At 40.9% G+C, this 15,033-nt stretch overlaps 1 protein-coding gene across 1 annotated transcript in view; it reads right to left on the bottom strand.

Annotated features, from left to right (window-relative positions):
• TUSC3 (tumor suppressor candidate 3) overlaps nucleotides 1-15,033 on the bottom strand; it is a 328,869-nt gene that overhangs the window by 53,240 nt on the left and 260,596 nt on the right. The window contains exon 6 of the mRNA XM_044295877.1: nucleotides 1,197-1,286. Coding sequence (XP_044151812.1) covers nucleotides 1,197-1,286 — 90 coding nt within the window. The remainder of the gene's footprint in view (nucleotides 1-1,196; nucleotides 1,287-15,033) is intronic.

Genomic DNA, 15,033 nt, shown 5'->3' with positions numbered 1-15,033 from the left:
ATAAAAACTACAGACCTCTCCATTCTTTATAGGTGGAAAAACTTGCTAAATAGTCAGTGTGTTAAATACTTATTTTCCCCACTGTAAATCTATATCCACATCTAAGAGAATGGTTACATGACGATATTTGCAGCGCAAAAGGGAACAACTATACTGCGATGTGTCGCACAACATTTTTGGCAACGATAGTCAATGGTGTCGCACTGCAACATGCTGCGACTGTGATGCGACTGTCACGCAAAAATACAACTTGCAACATGTCACAGTGCGACACCATTGACTATCATTACAAAAAATGTTGCGCACCATTGTCATTGGGTATCCCTAGCGTAATTGAAGGAGTCCAAAAATTTTTGGGGGGTTTTGCCTAGTTTTAACTTCTGACCACAACAGAAAGGTTGTCATATGACCTATCAAAACAGTCGCCTGAAAACCTACCCATCTTCAGTCCTTCAAAGGGGTAGGGTAAAAATCTTCACTAGGAAAGTGAAAAATATCATTGTACAGAAATTGCTTTTATTTTTTTGTACAAAAGCAGGTTACATTTTCTAGTATTTATATTTCTACACATGGTAGAGATACAGTAAGTTTATTCCAAAAGTAACCTTATTACCCTTACAATAAATGTTACAAAAATAAACCCATTACTGCAGATCAACAGAACCACTCAAATGGCATCTGTCAGCAGATTTGTACCTATGAAACTGGCTGACCTGTTGCACTTGATAGCTGAAGGCATCTTTGTTGGTCCAATGTTCAAATGTGTTCTATATTACTGAGAAAAAAAATGATGTTTTAATGTATGCAAATGAGCCTCTAGGAGCAACAAGGGTGTTGCCATTACACGTAGAGGCTCTGCACTCTCTGAAACCACCTACCCTCTCCACTTAAGCAGTGAAAAAGTCATCACACCTGACTCTATTAATCAAAGGGCACAGCAGTTGCAGACGGAGCTGAGCATCAAGGAATAATGGCAACGCCCCCGTTGCTCCTAGAGGTTCATTTATATATGTAAAAACATCGTTTTCCTCAGCAGTGCGGGCACATATGATCAAGGGACCAACACAGATGCCTTCAGCTGCCACAAGCACATGTAACAGGTCAGTCAGAGTCATAGGTACAAATCTGCTGATGTCCTTTAAATCTACAAAACATAGACAAAACAAAGGATAGTTTAAAATATACAATATACTTACCACTTGGCCATTCTGTGGATTTTTATGCGCATATGGGGGTCCACGTATATGATTCCACATTTGTCCAGATGTCATTGCAAACACAACACACTAAAATAAAAATTAAAACAAGTTAATTAATACAAATGACTATGTTTCAGTATACATACTACAGTTACACAACAACATGTTTCAGTATATGGACAATTCAGAATTAGAAAATAATAAGTCTTAGAATTTATTTACTACAAAAACAAAACACAGAGTCAGTTAATACATCCTATAAAATGAAGTGAATGAGCAGGTGAATGTTGCTGTGCCTGAAAATACTACAAAAGTAAAACTAAACATAATGCAATAACATTCTGCAAACATAAAATATATGAATTAATGCTAGAATTATTATATAATTACATATGATGTACTTTTTGATCAAAATCATGTGTGCCCATCTATCACAGCAAGGTGACCTCTGTTACTCTAAAATGATTATCCTCTCCTTGTGCCAATAGGCCTTAAATTAAAATCAGTAAAAGAAGAATCCAGCTATATACTGATGTAATTAAAACCAGCCTGGGCGGTTAAAGTATAACCTTAAATTTTTTTAAATAATTTATATAATTCAAACCACGTTCTTATCAGTAAGATAAGAACGGAGATAATCAGTGCTTATAAGCAGAGATAAGGAGTCCGTCTGCTCCTGGTCTGATGGAAAAGACAGAAAATCAAAAGGGTGCTACTAGAGCATCTCCGCTCTGTACAGAAAAAGGGAATCCATATTTTTTAATAAAGACTAAAATAAATTATTTTAGCTCATAATGAGTACAATGCAATAATAAAAAACAAAAAACAAAGGTGTACATAGCTTTATAATTGTATAAAATGTATAATTTATGTAATTCAGTGTTTGCGGAGTGCTGTTGCATTGTGTTTGCTATTACTTTTGTTTTTCAGCCACAGCAGCACACACCTGCACATTTTCTTCATTTTATAGGAGAGGCTGAATAACATTGTGTTTTGCATTTGTGGTAAGCATGTGGAGGAGTGGTTGTCTCCATTTTGGTCACATACTCTTAAATAAGTGCATCTTATAGCTGGAGCCTACGTTCCTTGAATTCATAAGAAACAGTTGGCACTAAGAGTAATGAGTAATTTTAGAGTAGGGCTCCCAACATTATGAGGTCATCTTGTCTGATATTGATGACCTATCCTAAGAATAGCTCATCAATAATTCAGTTGGAGAGAATGACTTTAAAGCCACTTTTATGCACTGCTTTTTGAGATATTTTTCATAACATTTTCATTGTGTTTTTTTCTTGGCCAGAAAATGCTGTGGCCAGTAGTTAAAATCTATATTTAAAGGCTATGTACACCTTTGGGGGTATTTTTTTTTAAATTATTGCATTGTACTCATTTTGAGCTGAAAATAATTTCTTTTAAATTGGTCTTATTAAAAATATGGAGTTCTTTTTTCTATACAGAGCTAAGATGCTCTAGTAGCACCCTTTTGATTTTCTGTCTTTTCTGACAGATCAGGAGCAGACAGACACCTTATCTCTGCTCTCTGACCATATTATAGCTCAGTTCTTATCTTACTAATAAGATTTTGGCTTAAATAAGTGTTTATGACCGCTCAGTAGTTTAAAAATAAAGTTTATTAGATGACCGGCACAAAGTTAGCTAGAAAAACATTTAACCCTTTGTGACAGAACAGCTCAATATTTTTAATAAAGGCTAATTTAGGAGTACATAGCCTTTAAACATAGTATGTACAATGTGTTTTGGCTTGTCACATTTTTTTTTTAAGGCTTTTTGGGTCAGTGCCTTTTTTTTTTTTTTTTATAAAACACAGCATGCTCTCGGGGTATGGTGCTTATTTCTAGCATTTTACCCATATGCCTCCTTATAGGACAGTGATGGCTAACCTCGGCACTCCAGCTGTGGTGAAACTACGACTCCCAGCATGCTCCATTTATTTCTAGAGTTCGGAGGGCGGCCAAGCAAGGGGGGCATCTTGGGAGTTGTAGTTTTGTAGTTTTACCACAGCTGGAGTGCCAAAGTTAGCCATCACTGTTATAGGACTTAAAAAATGGCAATAATAATATATGCACAAAAAATTCTACTACATAAAGAACTCCACCAAAAAGTATACAACAACATCATAAAAAGGGTTTTACAGTGAAAAAAATAAGTTTTAAAATACAGTTTTCATGCATTTTAAAATTCCAAAAAATGACACTCTGCGAAGGATGCATACATGTGTACTCCACTTTGGGCTTTCACCTCTTTCTGTTGGATCTTCCAGCAATCATCTGTAATTTGGCAGCCTTGTATCAAGTGTTCAAATTATCCTGCAGTGCCACCACAGGGGAAATCATAGAATTATATGTATAGACCAGGTCCTACAAAGAGCTGCTCTTTGTACCCAGTTCTCACTTTTGCAAAATGATGGAGGTCCTGTTTTATTAAAGGGGTTATCTAGGCTTTGCAGAAAAAACTGCAGTGTTTATCTTGTAGAGGAAAGATACTTACCATCAACAGTTATAAATGCAACCATGACTAAAGGTCATAAAAGAAAAAAAGATGACACTTTCCATCTTTAAACTAAATTGAAAAACACATCTTTGCACAAAAATGAACATTTAGATTTTTTATGCCTGTGCATAGTGTTATTAATAGAAACATTGAATATTGATGGCAGAAAAAGACCCTGTTAGGTCTACAGTCTATGCCCACAGGCGCGGACACCATGGCACTTGCCATGCTATCCAGTGTTCTGGTCGCTGATGTCCTCTCTATGCTGCTGCATCCATGCTCCTGATTGATGCTCCTTTAGGGCATGTGCACTCACCCCCAGTTTCTTAAAGGGCCAGTGCACACTTCCAATCCTTCCCCATCCAGGGGGGTCCCTGGGTACTGAAGTCACCCTCTGCAGCAGTAGAGTGCCTAAACTTTAGGTTCTGTCGTGACCAGCAAAGGCTATCTCCTGCCAGTATTCCTGCCCTGTTTTAAGTGTGTTCTACCCTGCCTGTGTGCCCCTGCACATTAAAGTACAAGTTCAGTTCAGGTTCAAGTTAACCCAGTCTGTCTATTCTCCATTCTAGCCCCCAGCCTGCCTGTCTCATGTTTGCTTCATCACTACTCTGCCTGCAAGTCTATCCTGTGTCTGCATTGATCTGCCTGGATCTCTAAAAAACTTTTAAAAAAAATGCATTCTAGTCTTGGTGACTGTTCAACTATAACTTTGGTTTTCCTGCATTTTTGGTGTGTTCTCTGTATCCTGATAGTATAGTGTTTGCATCAGAGACCTTGAACCCAGTGAGTCAGCTGCTACCTACACCGGGACTATCACAGGAGGTAGTGGACTGGTTGCTTCCCTGAAGCAAAGTCCTGATACTTTTATAGAGGTTAAAGGGAGAATACCAGGGGAACGCTGGAGTAGCACCCTCGGGATTCAGCCCAAAGCCGAACCAGTTAGTTGGCACAGAGGATTCACATTCACTGAACTGTAACAGACCCCCTCATCCATCTACTTTGCCCTTATATTTCTTATTTACCTTAGGATAGACATGTGTTTTTCCCAGGCATGCTTAACTTTACTTACTGTACATTTCCCAACCACATCTCATGGGAGGCTTTTTTGGTGTAAAAATATTTTCTTCTCTTCCCCCAACTAATTTTAGATTTTGCCCCCTTGTTCTTCAGTTGAGTTTTTTTTTAATTCAATACACTTTCCTCTTGAACCTTATTTAAAGGGGTAGTCCAGATGTTAATACTGATGGCCTATCCTCAGGATAGGTCATTAATATCTGATTGATGGGTGTCCGCGACCCTGCAACTCCGCCAATCAGCTGTTTGAACAGAAGGCGGAGCTCCACGCGAGCGCCACTTCGTCTTCATTACACTGCACATTGTTGTGGAAGTGCAGTATAATACAAGTACTCGCTCTATTCAAATGAGGCGTAGAGCAAAGATACGGAAGCGGTGCTCACATGGTGCGCCGCCTCCTTGTCTCACAGATGATCAGCGGGGGTGCCAGGTGTTGGACCCCCACTGATCAGATATTGATGACCTATCCTGACGATAGATCATTAATATTAATGGCTGGACAACTCCTTTAAGCTTTTAACATATTTTAAGGTTTCAATAATGACTACAGGGATGGACTGGGAACTTAAAGTGGCCCTGGAAAAAATATTAAAAGTGGCCCCAGATTGATGGAAGGCAAGGCCAGCAATACCATATTGTGGCACATTATATGACCCGAACAGAGCCAAATACCACAGTCCATCACAAAATACTGCCAGCAGCACAACATACATCCCCAAAAACTTTCACTGGCTGGCTGTGAGGAGGGCCCGGGTGTCGGCCCACTGGGAAATTTACCAGTAAGGTCTATGGCCAATTTGCCCCTGCATGACTCCCTTCTGTCCTCAGGGCTATATAGATTCAGTTCTTAAAGTCTCTTTTGATCTTCTTCCTATGGAAGCCAGTTTAACCGTGCAGTTGGGTACAAGTGTTTAAATAGGTTTCCCCATAAATATAAGATTTAAACCTCACAGATTCTAATAATGCATCAGACCGCAAAATAATAAAAATAATAAAAAGATTTATAAAAGGCAATCTGTCATCAGGGCAGATCCCTTGCAATGGCTCTTGAAATACTTCGATGAAAAGACAAAAAAAAAAAAAAGAGACCAAAATAGGCCGGAACTAAGGGGTTACTATTTTCCCTGGCAAACAAATTAATATTAAGCAACACATAACACACATTTCCCTTGGCTCTATCACCCTCCTGTGGTGCTGTTCCAGTTTAGTGCTCAGTGTTTCAGCTTACCAGCTACTCAGAGGATACTAAATCATATGACAAGCATTGCGGGTGTCGTAATGTTCCATACCTCACAGCAAAGAGGTCATGTAGCCATCTGAATTCCTAATTCAATTTAGCACATTTTCAAACAGTACAACCAACCAGTGTCACATTTAATCTTGCTATGTCCATAAATGAGTGCAATGCAATGATTTCTGAAAGCAAATGCAGGCAAAACAGCCACTTTTCATAATTTTTGTTGACTATTAAAATGCAGGAGATAATTTGGGAATTGGCATGAAAGTGTGGTACACACATATATTTTATTCTTCTCATTGCCTTAAGGAAAATATCCTTGTAAGGGGATGTATTATATGTGTGTCAGCACAAAACATGACTGCAGAAACAAGTACAAGGAAATACACCACAAGAGGGTTAGTATATAAAAACCATACAGTATATTGATAGACACAGCTACGTGACATAAGGCCGTCCACGGTCAACATATCAAATAAAAAGGGGAAATCAGATGTTAGATGTTCAGAAGGTCATAAAAAAAAAAAAAAAAATAGAATCTGAACGGCTACTATAGGAGACACTTCCTCCTTTCCTCTTACTAGTCGTTGCACATAAGGGTTGTGGTTCAAGTCACAGCCAGCCGGTGGCATTCCATCAATTACATGACAATTTTGCTCTGTGGGTCAGTATGATTACTATGATGCCACATGATAATAAAAATATACTGGGAAATTTATCAAGACGGGCCTGTGGTACACCATTCTTGATGACCCCTGCGCTACCCGAGGATGCTCTTAATTTATGAAGAGGTGTAGGCACAGCCTCCAAGAGTCCATTGAAATCAATTATTTTAGTCTTTATTTACAAAAAAAAAACTGGCTTAAAACAAGATAAATGTGCCAGCCCCGCTGGCCACCCCTTCCCTTGCCACGCCCCCTACTTGGAAAGTGCCAAAAGTGGTGGTGCTGGCTTTTAAAAAGTCGCAAACATGGGGTTTGAGACTTTTCTCGCCAGAAAACTGGCGTAGGGAAAAACATCTCTCCTATTTTTTTATTATATTATTTGCACAATAAAACACTTTTTTTTTATACTAAATAATGTATTCATTTTACAATAGGGGTCTTAAGGACGTGGCCTATATATATGTTTTTCAATAATAACGGCTTTTCTTGGGCTGAGGTGAAAGCTGCCCATACAGTATATGCAGCTCTCCCTTCAACCTGCTCTAATTCAGGCTAGACCATGAACAGTGCCAGGTCATTGGCCTTCAAGCAAGACCAAGATCGCAGCTCTAGCTCAATTCTAGCCCACCTGACCCCAGAAGTGCCCCCCCCCCCCCCTTCTGCAGCCATGAAGCCAATGCTGAACAAAACACTATTGTCTTATATAGTTTGAACAAACCCTGCTAGGCTTAATCAAGGGGAAAGTGGGGGTTAAAGGTTTTCAAGGTCTTCTATTCTGACTTATACTTAAAGAGGTTCTGCACTTTGTTTAAACTGATGATCTATCCTCTGGATAGATCATCAGCATCTGATCGGCGAGGGTCCGACACGCAGGACCCCCCGCCGATCAGCTGTTTGAGAAGGCAGCGGCGCTCCAGCACGCCGCAGCCTTCTCACTGTTTACCGCCGGCCCAGTGACGTCACGACTAGTATCAACTGGCCTGGGCGGGGCTAAGCTCCATTCAAGTGAACAGAGCTTATCCCCGCCCAGGGAAGTTGATACTAGTCGTGACGTCACTGGGCCGGCGGTAAACAGTGAGAAGGCTGCAGCGCTGCTGGAGCGCCACTGCCTTCTCAAATAGCTGATCGGTGGGGGTCTCGGGTGTTGGACCCCCGCCGATCAGATGCTGATGATCTATCCAGAGGATAGATCATCAGTTTAAACAAACTGCAGAACCCCTTTAAGCTAGGACATCAATATCCAATTGATGGGGTGCCGACAGCTGGCAACACTACCGATCAGCTACCAAGATGGTGTACGGACCCGGAAGCAGATAGCTCTATACACTGTGTAGCACCCGTGCCAGGTTCCTGAAGCTCAGCCCTCACTCTAGTGCAGTAAACATGAGGGGTTCCTACACAGGGTGCTAAGCGGTCTACTTCTGGCCCCATACACTGTGTTAGTTCTCGTGGCCATGGCTCCTGAAAGTGTAAACGAGACCACAGGCTGACAACTGAGGTGAAGCGTACCTGCTGGTGCATATATTAAACAACTTGGCAGTGATCGTTAAAATCTTACATGCTAGATTAATTTTGTAAGCGTTTTCTTTGATTAATTAGCTTTTACTTGTTTTGACTCTGCTGATCCGGGTTCTCTCTTGAACACGGCACAATGTATACTCCCTGAAAGTTATTACTGCTTGGGATTCAGTAACTTACCTTGTTTTACGAACTTTAAAATTGACTTGTTTTAAAAAAACGATAAAATAGGGGCTTAAATCACTTTGGGTATATTCTCTTGCATTCAAACAAATAGCTTTCTTGCTTTCATACAGTACATCAATTCCAATTTCCTACCTTTCTGGTGCATTGCTCTGAGAGTTTATCGCACCTTTCTAATGAAATGCAATTTCATGCAGGGATTGAAGATCGTGTTAATTTTGTTGACATTTGTATAGATTACATTTGTAGCAAATAAACAAACACGAATATGCTTTCCCATATGCTCAGTAACTCATAGCGAAAGGCAGACGGGCAGAAACTCAGATGCTTATTAATCATCAACCAATGATTTCTACGCTTCCTAAGCAAATGACTGCAAAAAGTAGCAATGGAAACAATAATGTCCATTTCATGAGAGATAAAACATTTTCGGGGGTTATCAAACAGCATCACATTCTAAACAAACTAGTAAATGAAAAGACAGGGGACGCTCTGAAAGTGCACTGGATGGAAATGCAATTGGAACGTTATTACAACTTAAAGGGAACCTGTCACCGGGATTTTGTGTATAGAGCTGAGGACATGGGTTGCTAGATGGCCGCTAGCACATCCGCAATACCCAGTCCCCATAGCTCTGTGTGCTTTTATTGTGTAAAAAAAAAAAAAAAAGACGATTTGCTACATATGCAAATTAATGTGAGATGAGTCAGGGACAGGACTCATCTCAGGTTAATTTGCATATGTGACATAACTTCTAACCACGTCCTGCTGCCACCCGCCTGATGCCTCCACTGCCCTTCCTACAATGGGGCTTCTTGGCCTATTGATATGTACACGTTGAATTTGTATAAGGCTATGCATGCCACTGGGCCTTGATATCACACAGTTTTTGGGTTCTGCTACTACCATCTTGTGCTGTATGCCACTGCTGACCACACTCTGTGATGGGGCCACTATTGTCTCTGTTACTACCACTGCTGTTGGCACAGATCCCCACTCTGTTATTAGGCCACTATTGTCCCTGTTCGTCCATGTTGACATCACAGTTTATTTTTCCTTTATTATCCATCAGAAGAACAGAAAGATCAAATAAAAAAAGGATCCTGTATTTTGAGCATTCCTAAGGCCTTAGTATTTGATCAGTATTTGTAAGCCAAAAGCAGGAGTGGGTCCAAAACACAGAAGAGATGCAAATATTTCCATTACATTTTATATGTTTTGGACCAACTCCTGTTTTTGGCTTACAAATACTGATGCAAAATACCGACCAATTGAAAGAGGCCATAAAATCCTGCATGCAGGACTATTTTTTTTGTTTAAAAAAAAAAATGATTTCAGATGCAAATGACCAAGACGTATGCAAACTGAGCATAAGGCCTCTTTCACACGGTCAGTATTTTGCATCAGTATTTGATCAGTAATTGTAAGCCAAAAGCAGGAGTCGGTCCAAAACACAAAAGAGATGTAAATATTTCTATTACATTTTTATGCTGTTTTGGACCCACTCCTGGTTTTGGCTTACAATCAATGATCAAATACTGACTGTCTGAAAGAGGCTTTATGGATGCACAAAATACAGGCTTCATATTTTTTTTTTGTTTTCTGTTCTTCTTACGGATCAGAAGAACAGAAAAATAAACGGTGATGTGAACACAGCCTTACTACCACTGCCCCCCCTTCCCACTGTCATGGGGCCACTATTGTCCGTGTTACTGCCACTGCTGTTGGCCATCATCTCCATTCTGTTATGGGGCCACTATTGTTACTGCCATTGCTGCTGCCACCCTCGGTCATGAGGCCACTATTGTCAGAGTTACTGTTGCCCCCCTCTCCACTCTGTCATGGGGCCACTATTGTTACTGCTGCTGCTGCCACCCTCCCTACTCTGTCATGGGGCCACTACTTGAATCTTGGGGCACTGCACGGTTAAGTCCACAGTGATAAATTAGACCTGACGGTAACAGTGACCTGTAATACTGACGCACAGTAAATCTACAGAAGGGATAAAAAAGCATGTGTTTGGACTGCTACAACATGCATTAAAAGAACATTTTTTTCCCCCACTACTTTATTGGTGCTGCCTCCATTTCTTTATTTTGTTCCACTAAGGGGCCATGGCACTGCAGGGGTTTTCACAGGTTTTTGGCTTTACTGAAGGGTGCTGTATGCTTTCGATTTAACAGAAGGGATTAGCTATGAATCTTAGTGCACTGCACAGGGATGTAGACAGAGATAAATTATACCTGTTCTACTGATGGCCCAGTACCTACAGAACGGATTAACTATGAATATGGGCGCACTACAATGCAATACACACAGTGGTACACTCTCCCTGCATTTTCAGTTTCAAGCCTTCACACTGAGGCCACCAAGTGGGATGAATATGGTTAGGCAGAGTGGCCTGGGTATACCTGATTTAAATATCTTGTCAAAGTTCGTCGAATTGGCTGAAACAATTTTTTAAAATCTTCTCTCATCTCTATTGATGACCTAGCTTCAGGATAGGTGGTGAATATAAGACCCCCGCAGATGAGCTGATTGAAGAGAAGGCCGCGCTTGCCACTTCTATGGGACGCTCGTTCCTATTCAAGTGTCATCATTAAAACTTTGTGACAAAAAAAAGACCATATATTTTTCTGATTGAATGTAGATTGAATTAGTTTTTTTGGGCTGTGTTCACATCGGGCGTTTCTGAAGCCTCTATTTTTCCTTTTTTTCTTCCACTTTGGCTGGGAAACGGGGATTCTCTGCAGGAATAGCTTACTTGGTGCACTCAGTCATCCGTTACTGTATTGGGGGTTGTGCTAGAGCTAAAAAGGGTGAATACACCAGTATGTTTGATTTAATATATCAGATACATTTATAGGGGGTTTAATTATTATTTATTTATCGCTGTATTTTAAACCAAATGAACACCTTTTCTCCAAGTAGGTGAAATAATGAAATTGACTGTTAGAGATGATAATTTTGGGTCATGTTCACATGGTGCAGTTTTGATACATTTTTCATTCTTTTTCCTTTTTAATGTTGGGACTCTGAATTCATTAGATGATGGGTTTTCTGGGTGCTTGCTGCATACCAGCAGATTGGTACCACAGTTAGGGGCTGCACTGTGTGAATGCACCCTCATGATGTTTTTAAGTGATGTGACTTTTGACTTGGAAGTGTTGGCACTTATGGAGTTAAAAATGCGGACTGGAGCTTAGAATAAGAATCCCTGAAAAAGCCATGAGAGGTGATACTAGTTGGACACTTGGGATGATCTCCATCCGGAGAGGATTCCTACTATTTTACAACATTTTATACAAGATGTTCATCTTGTGAGTATTCTGAATAAATACAGCAGTGATTTTACCTTAAATGATCCTTCACAAGGCTCTGCTTCTTTGTGTTTCCATATTCCCGTTGGGGAATCAGGATCCAAGAGATGCAGCTCCAGCAAAGCTAGCAAACAGCGATTTGAAAATGTGAGGGGCTGCAGTGTGGCTATACACAACACTTTTTTGGTGATCCATGCAAGTTCACAAGATGGAACATTGACGAGGACGGAACGAGGAAACCATTAAGGGGACAGTGTCTGCACTATTAGTGAGAAGATTGCTCTTTTGGAGCAAAGCAGGTGTCTTGACACTAACTGCACTGCTGACCATTTCTACCAAAGTAGAGACCCTTTTTAATTTAAACAGTGGCGTGCTGGGATTTTTGAGGTTCACCTGTTGCGCTCTAGGTCCTTATTTGGTTTATCTTCACTACACATACGCTGGAGTCCACGACTGTTCCCAATCCAACGATGTGGATGAACATTCCGGAGAAGAACGCTCCTGTACTCCGGCCCATGGGCAGTGAAGACTTTAAGCCAAGAGAAGCACACACACTTTTACTGGGCGAGCGCCGGAAATGCGCACAAATGGGGCCTGTGCATGTTCTCATGAGAGAAGGGGAAAATGTTCCATGCCCGAGAAAACATAAAATGAGGGAAATTGAGGATGAAAAAGAAAACTTTGACTTCTAAAACCTCCAAGCGCCTTGACTTGAAAAAGCTCATTTGCATGTGATGAGACTAAAAGTGGATTTTCAGTGCAATTAGAAAAGGCAACAAGAGCCACATCCAGACCACCATATGCAAAGGAAAAGCTGAAAGGCATAACCGAGGGGACAGGTTCCCTTTAAACAAAATGTGGACTATTTCGAAAAGAAACACTTGAAATGATGCTAACACATAGCAGAATGGTGCATTGTACCGATCTCCTTTAAAAATGCAAGGATGAGCTGGAATAGCTATAGTTTCTTTTCATGATGCTATGACTAATGGTGCCAATTTTTCAGTAATAATAACACAAATGTGCACCCTCTTTCCTAATATGTACTCAGTGCCATCTCCCTTTCATCTGATAGCGAGTATGCCTTGCTGGATCTCCAGAACTGACAGTGTTATAAACAATATGTCAGAGATCTTGACAGTGGACACTTCACTGTGCAAAGATAATGGAGACGTTACCTTGGAGCTTTTCAGTGGTAGATGGTTTCTGGCTCAGAAAGCTGTTTGCATCTCCGTAAATCCAACAAAGCTGAGTGCAATGAGTTGAAACACATGACCCTGAACTAATGTCTAATGTGCAGACTGCATGTATTCAAAGGATCTGACGCCTTGAAATGATTTATAAGAGGAAATTGTACTGTGTGTTTCTTGTAGAAAAGTATGTGATACGTGGTATACATGGCCATACATACGAGACCAGGAGACCACAGTCTGGGTGCTCCAGAAAGGCTACACTCCCACCACAGCGGAAAAATAAAACGACCGTTAAAGATGGATACACTGTCAGTTTTTCATGGTCATTTTGCATCCGTGTGTGCATCCATTTTCTGTCTGTCTATCGATTTTTAATGGCCGTTTGGCATTCATTTTGCATTTTTATTTATTTATTTTTCAAACCCAACCCCTGCAGTGTCCTCAACATAATGTCCCAGAGTGCCCCTGGTCATCCAATGGCCTCTCATAGTGCCCCAGTACATATCATGGCTGTGACATAGTGTCCCAGTCTATATAAGAACCCTCAAAAAGTGCCCCAGTATTTATAATGGCCCCATACATAGTGCCCCAGTATATATAAGTGCCCACTCATAGTGTCCCAGTATATATAATGACCCTCACATAGTATCTCAGAATATATAATGACCCTCACATAGTGCCCCAGTATATAAAATGGCCCTCACATAGTGCCCCAGTATATAAAATGGCCCTCACATAGTGTCCCAGTATATAAAATGGCCTACTCATAGTGCCCCAGTATATATAATGACCATCACATAGTGCCCCAGTATACACTGCCTGGGCAAAAAAAAAAGTCGCTATCCCCCCCAAAAAAGTCACACACTCTAATATTTTGTTGGACCGCCTTTAGCTTTGATTACGGCATGCATTCTCTGTGGCATTGTTTCGATAAGCTTCTGCAATGTCACAAGGTTTATTTCCTTCCAGTGTTGCATTAATTTTTCACCAAGATCTTGCATTGATGATGGTAGAGTCTGACTGCTGCGCAAAGCCTTCTCCAGCACATCCCAAAGATTCTCAATGGGGATAAGGTCTGGACTCTGTGGTGGCCAATCCATGTGTGAAAATGATGTCTCATGCTCCCTGAACCACTCTTTCACAATTTGAGCCTGATGAATCCTGGCATTATCACCTTGGAATATGCCTGTGCCATCAGGGAAGAATAAATCCATTGATAGAATAACCTGGTCATCCAGTATGTTCAGATAATCAGCTGACCTCATTCTTGGAGCACATACTGTTGCGGAGCCTAGACCTGACCAACTGCAGCAACCCCAGATCATAGCACTGCCCCCACAGGCTTGTACAGTAGGCACTAGGCAGTAGGCACTAGGGTGCATCACTTCATCTGCCTCTCTCTTACCCTGATGCGCCCATCACTCTGGAACAGGGTAAATCTGGACTCATCAGACCACATGACCTTCTTCCATTGCTCCAGAGTCCAATCTTTATGCTCCCTAGCAAATGTAAGCCTTTTTTTCCGGTTTGCCTCACTGATTAGTGGTTTTCTTACGGCTACACAGCTGTTCAGTCCCAATCCCTTGAGTTCCCTTTGCATTGTGCGTGTGGAAATGCTCTTACTTTCACTATTAAACATAGCCCTGAGTTCTACTGTGGTTTTTCTTCGATTTGATTTCAAACGTTTAAGTGATCGCTGATCATGATCATTCCGGATTTTTTCCCCCGCCACATTTCTTCCTCGAATATGATGGGTCCCCACTATCCTTCCAGTTTTTAATAATGCGTTGGACAGTTCTTAACCAAATTTTAGTAGTTTCTGCAATCTCCTTAGATGTTAAATAACTTAATGCCAGCTGAAAGATAATCGCCAATGCATTAATTCTCCAATAGGAGGCTCATAACTATTTGCTTAGGTAAATCCAGGTGGCAACTTTTTTTTGGGACAGGCAGTGTATATAATGACCCTCACATAATGAATGGAATATTTGCATGTCTTCTGTGTTTTGTACCCACTGCTGCTTTTGGCTACCAAATCGTAAGCCAATTCTGATGGGACCATACAGGCCTTACAGCTGCTACACAGACAGGATCCACTGTGTGTCTCATTTTTCCTTCCTTCTGACAGAGCAG

This window comes from Bufo gargarizans, chromosome 1 (genome assembly GCF_014858855.1).
Source record: "Bufo gargarizans isolate SCDJY-AF-19 chromosome 1, ASM1485885v1, whole genome shotgun sequence".
In the NCBI taxonomy this organism is placed as follows: Eukaryota; Metazoa; Chordata; class Amphibia; order Anura; family Bufonidae; genus Bufo; species Bufo gargarizans.
The sequence above is the reverse complement of the archived record's forward strand: the minus strand, read 5'-3'. Positions and strand labels throughout refer to the sequence as shown.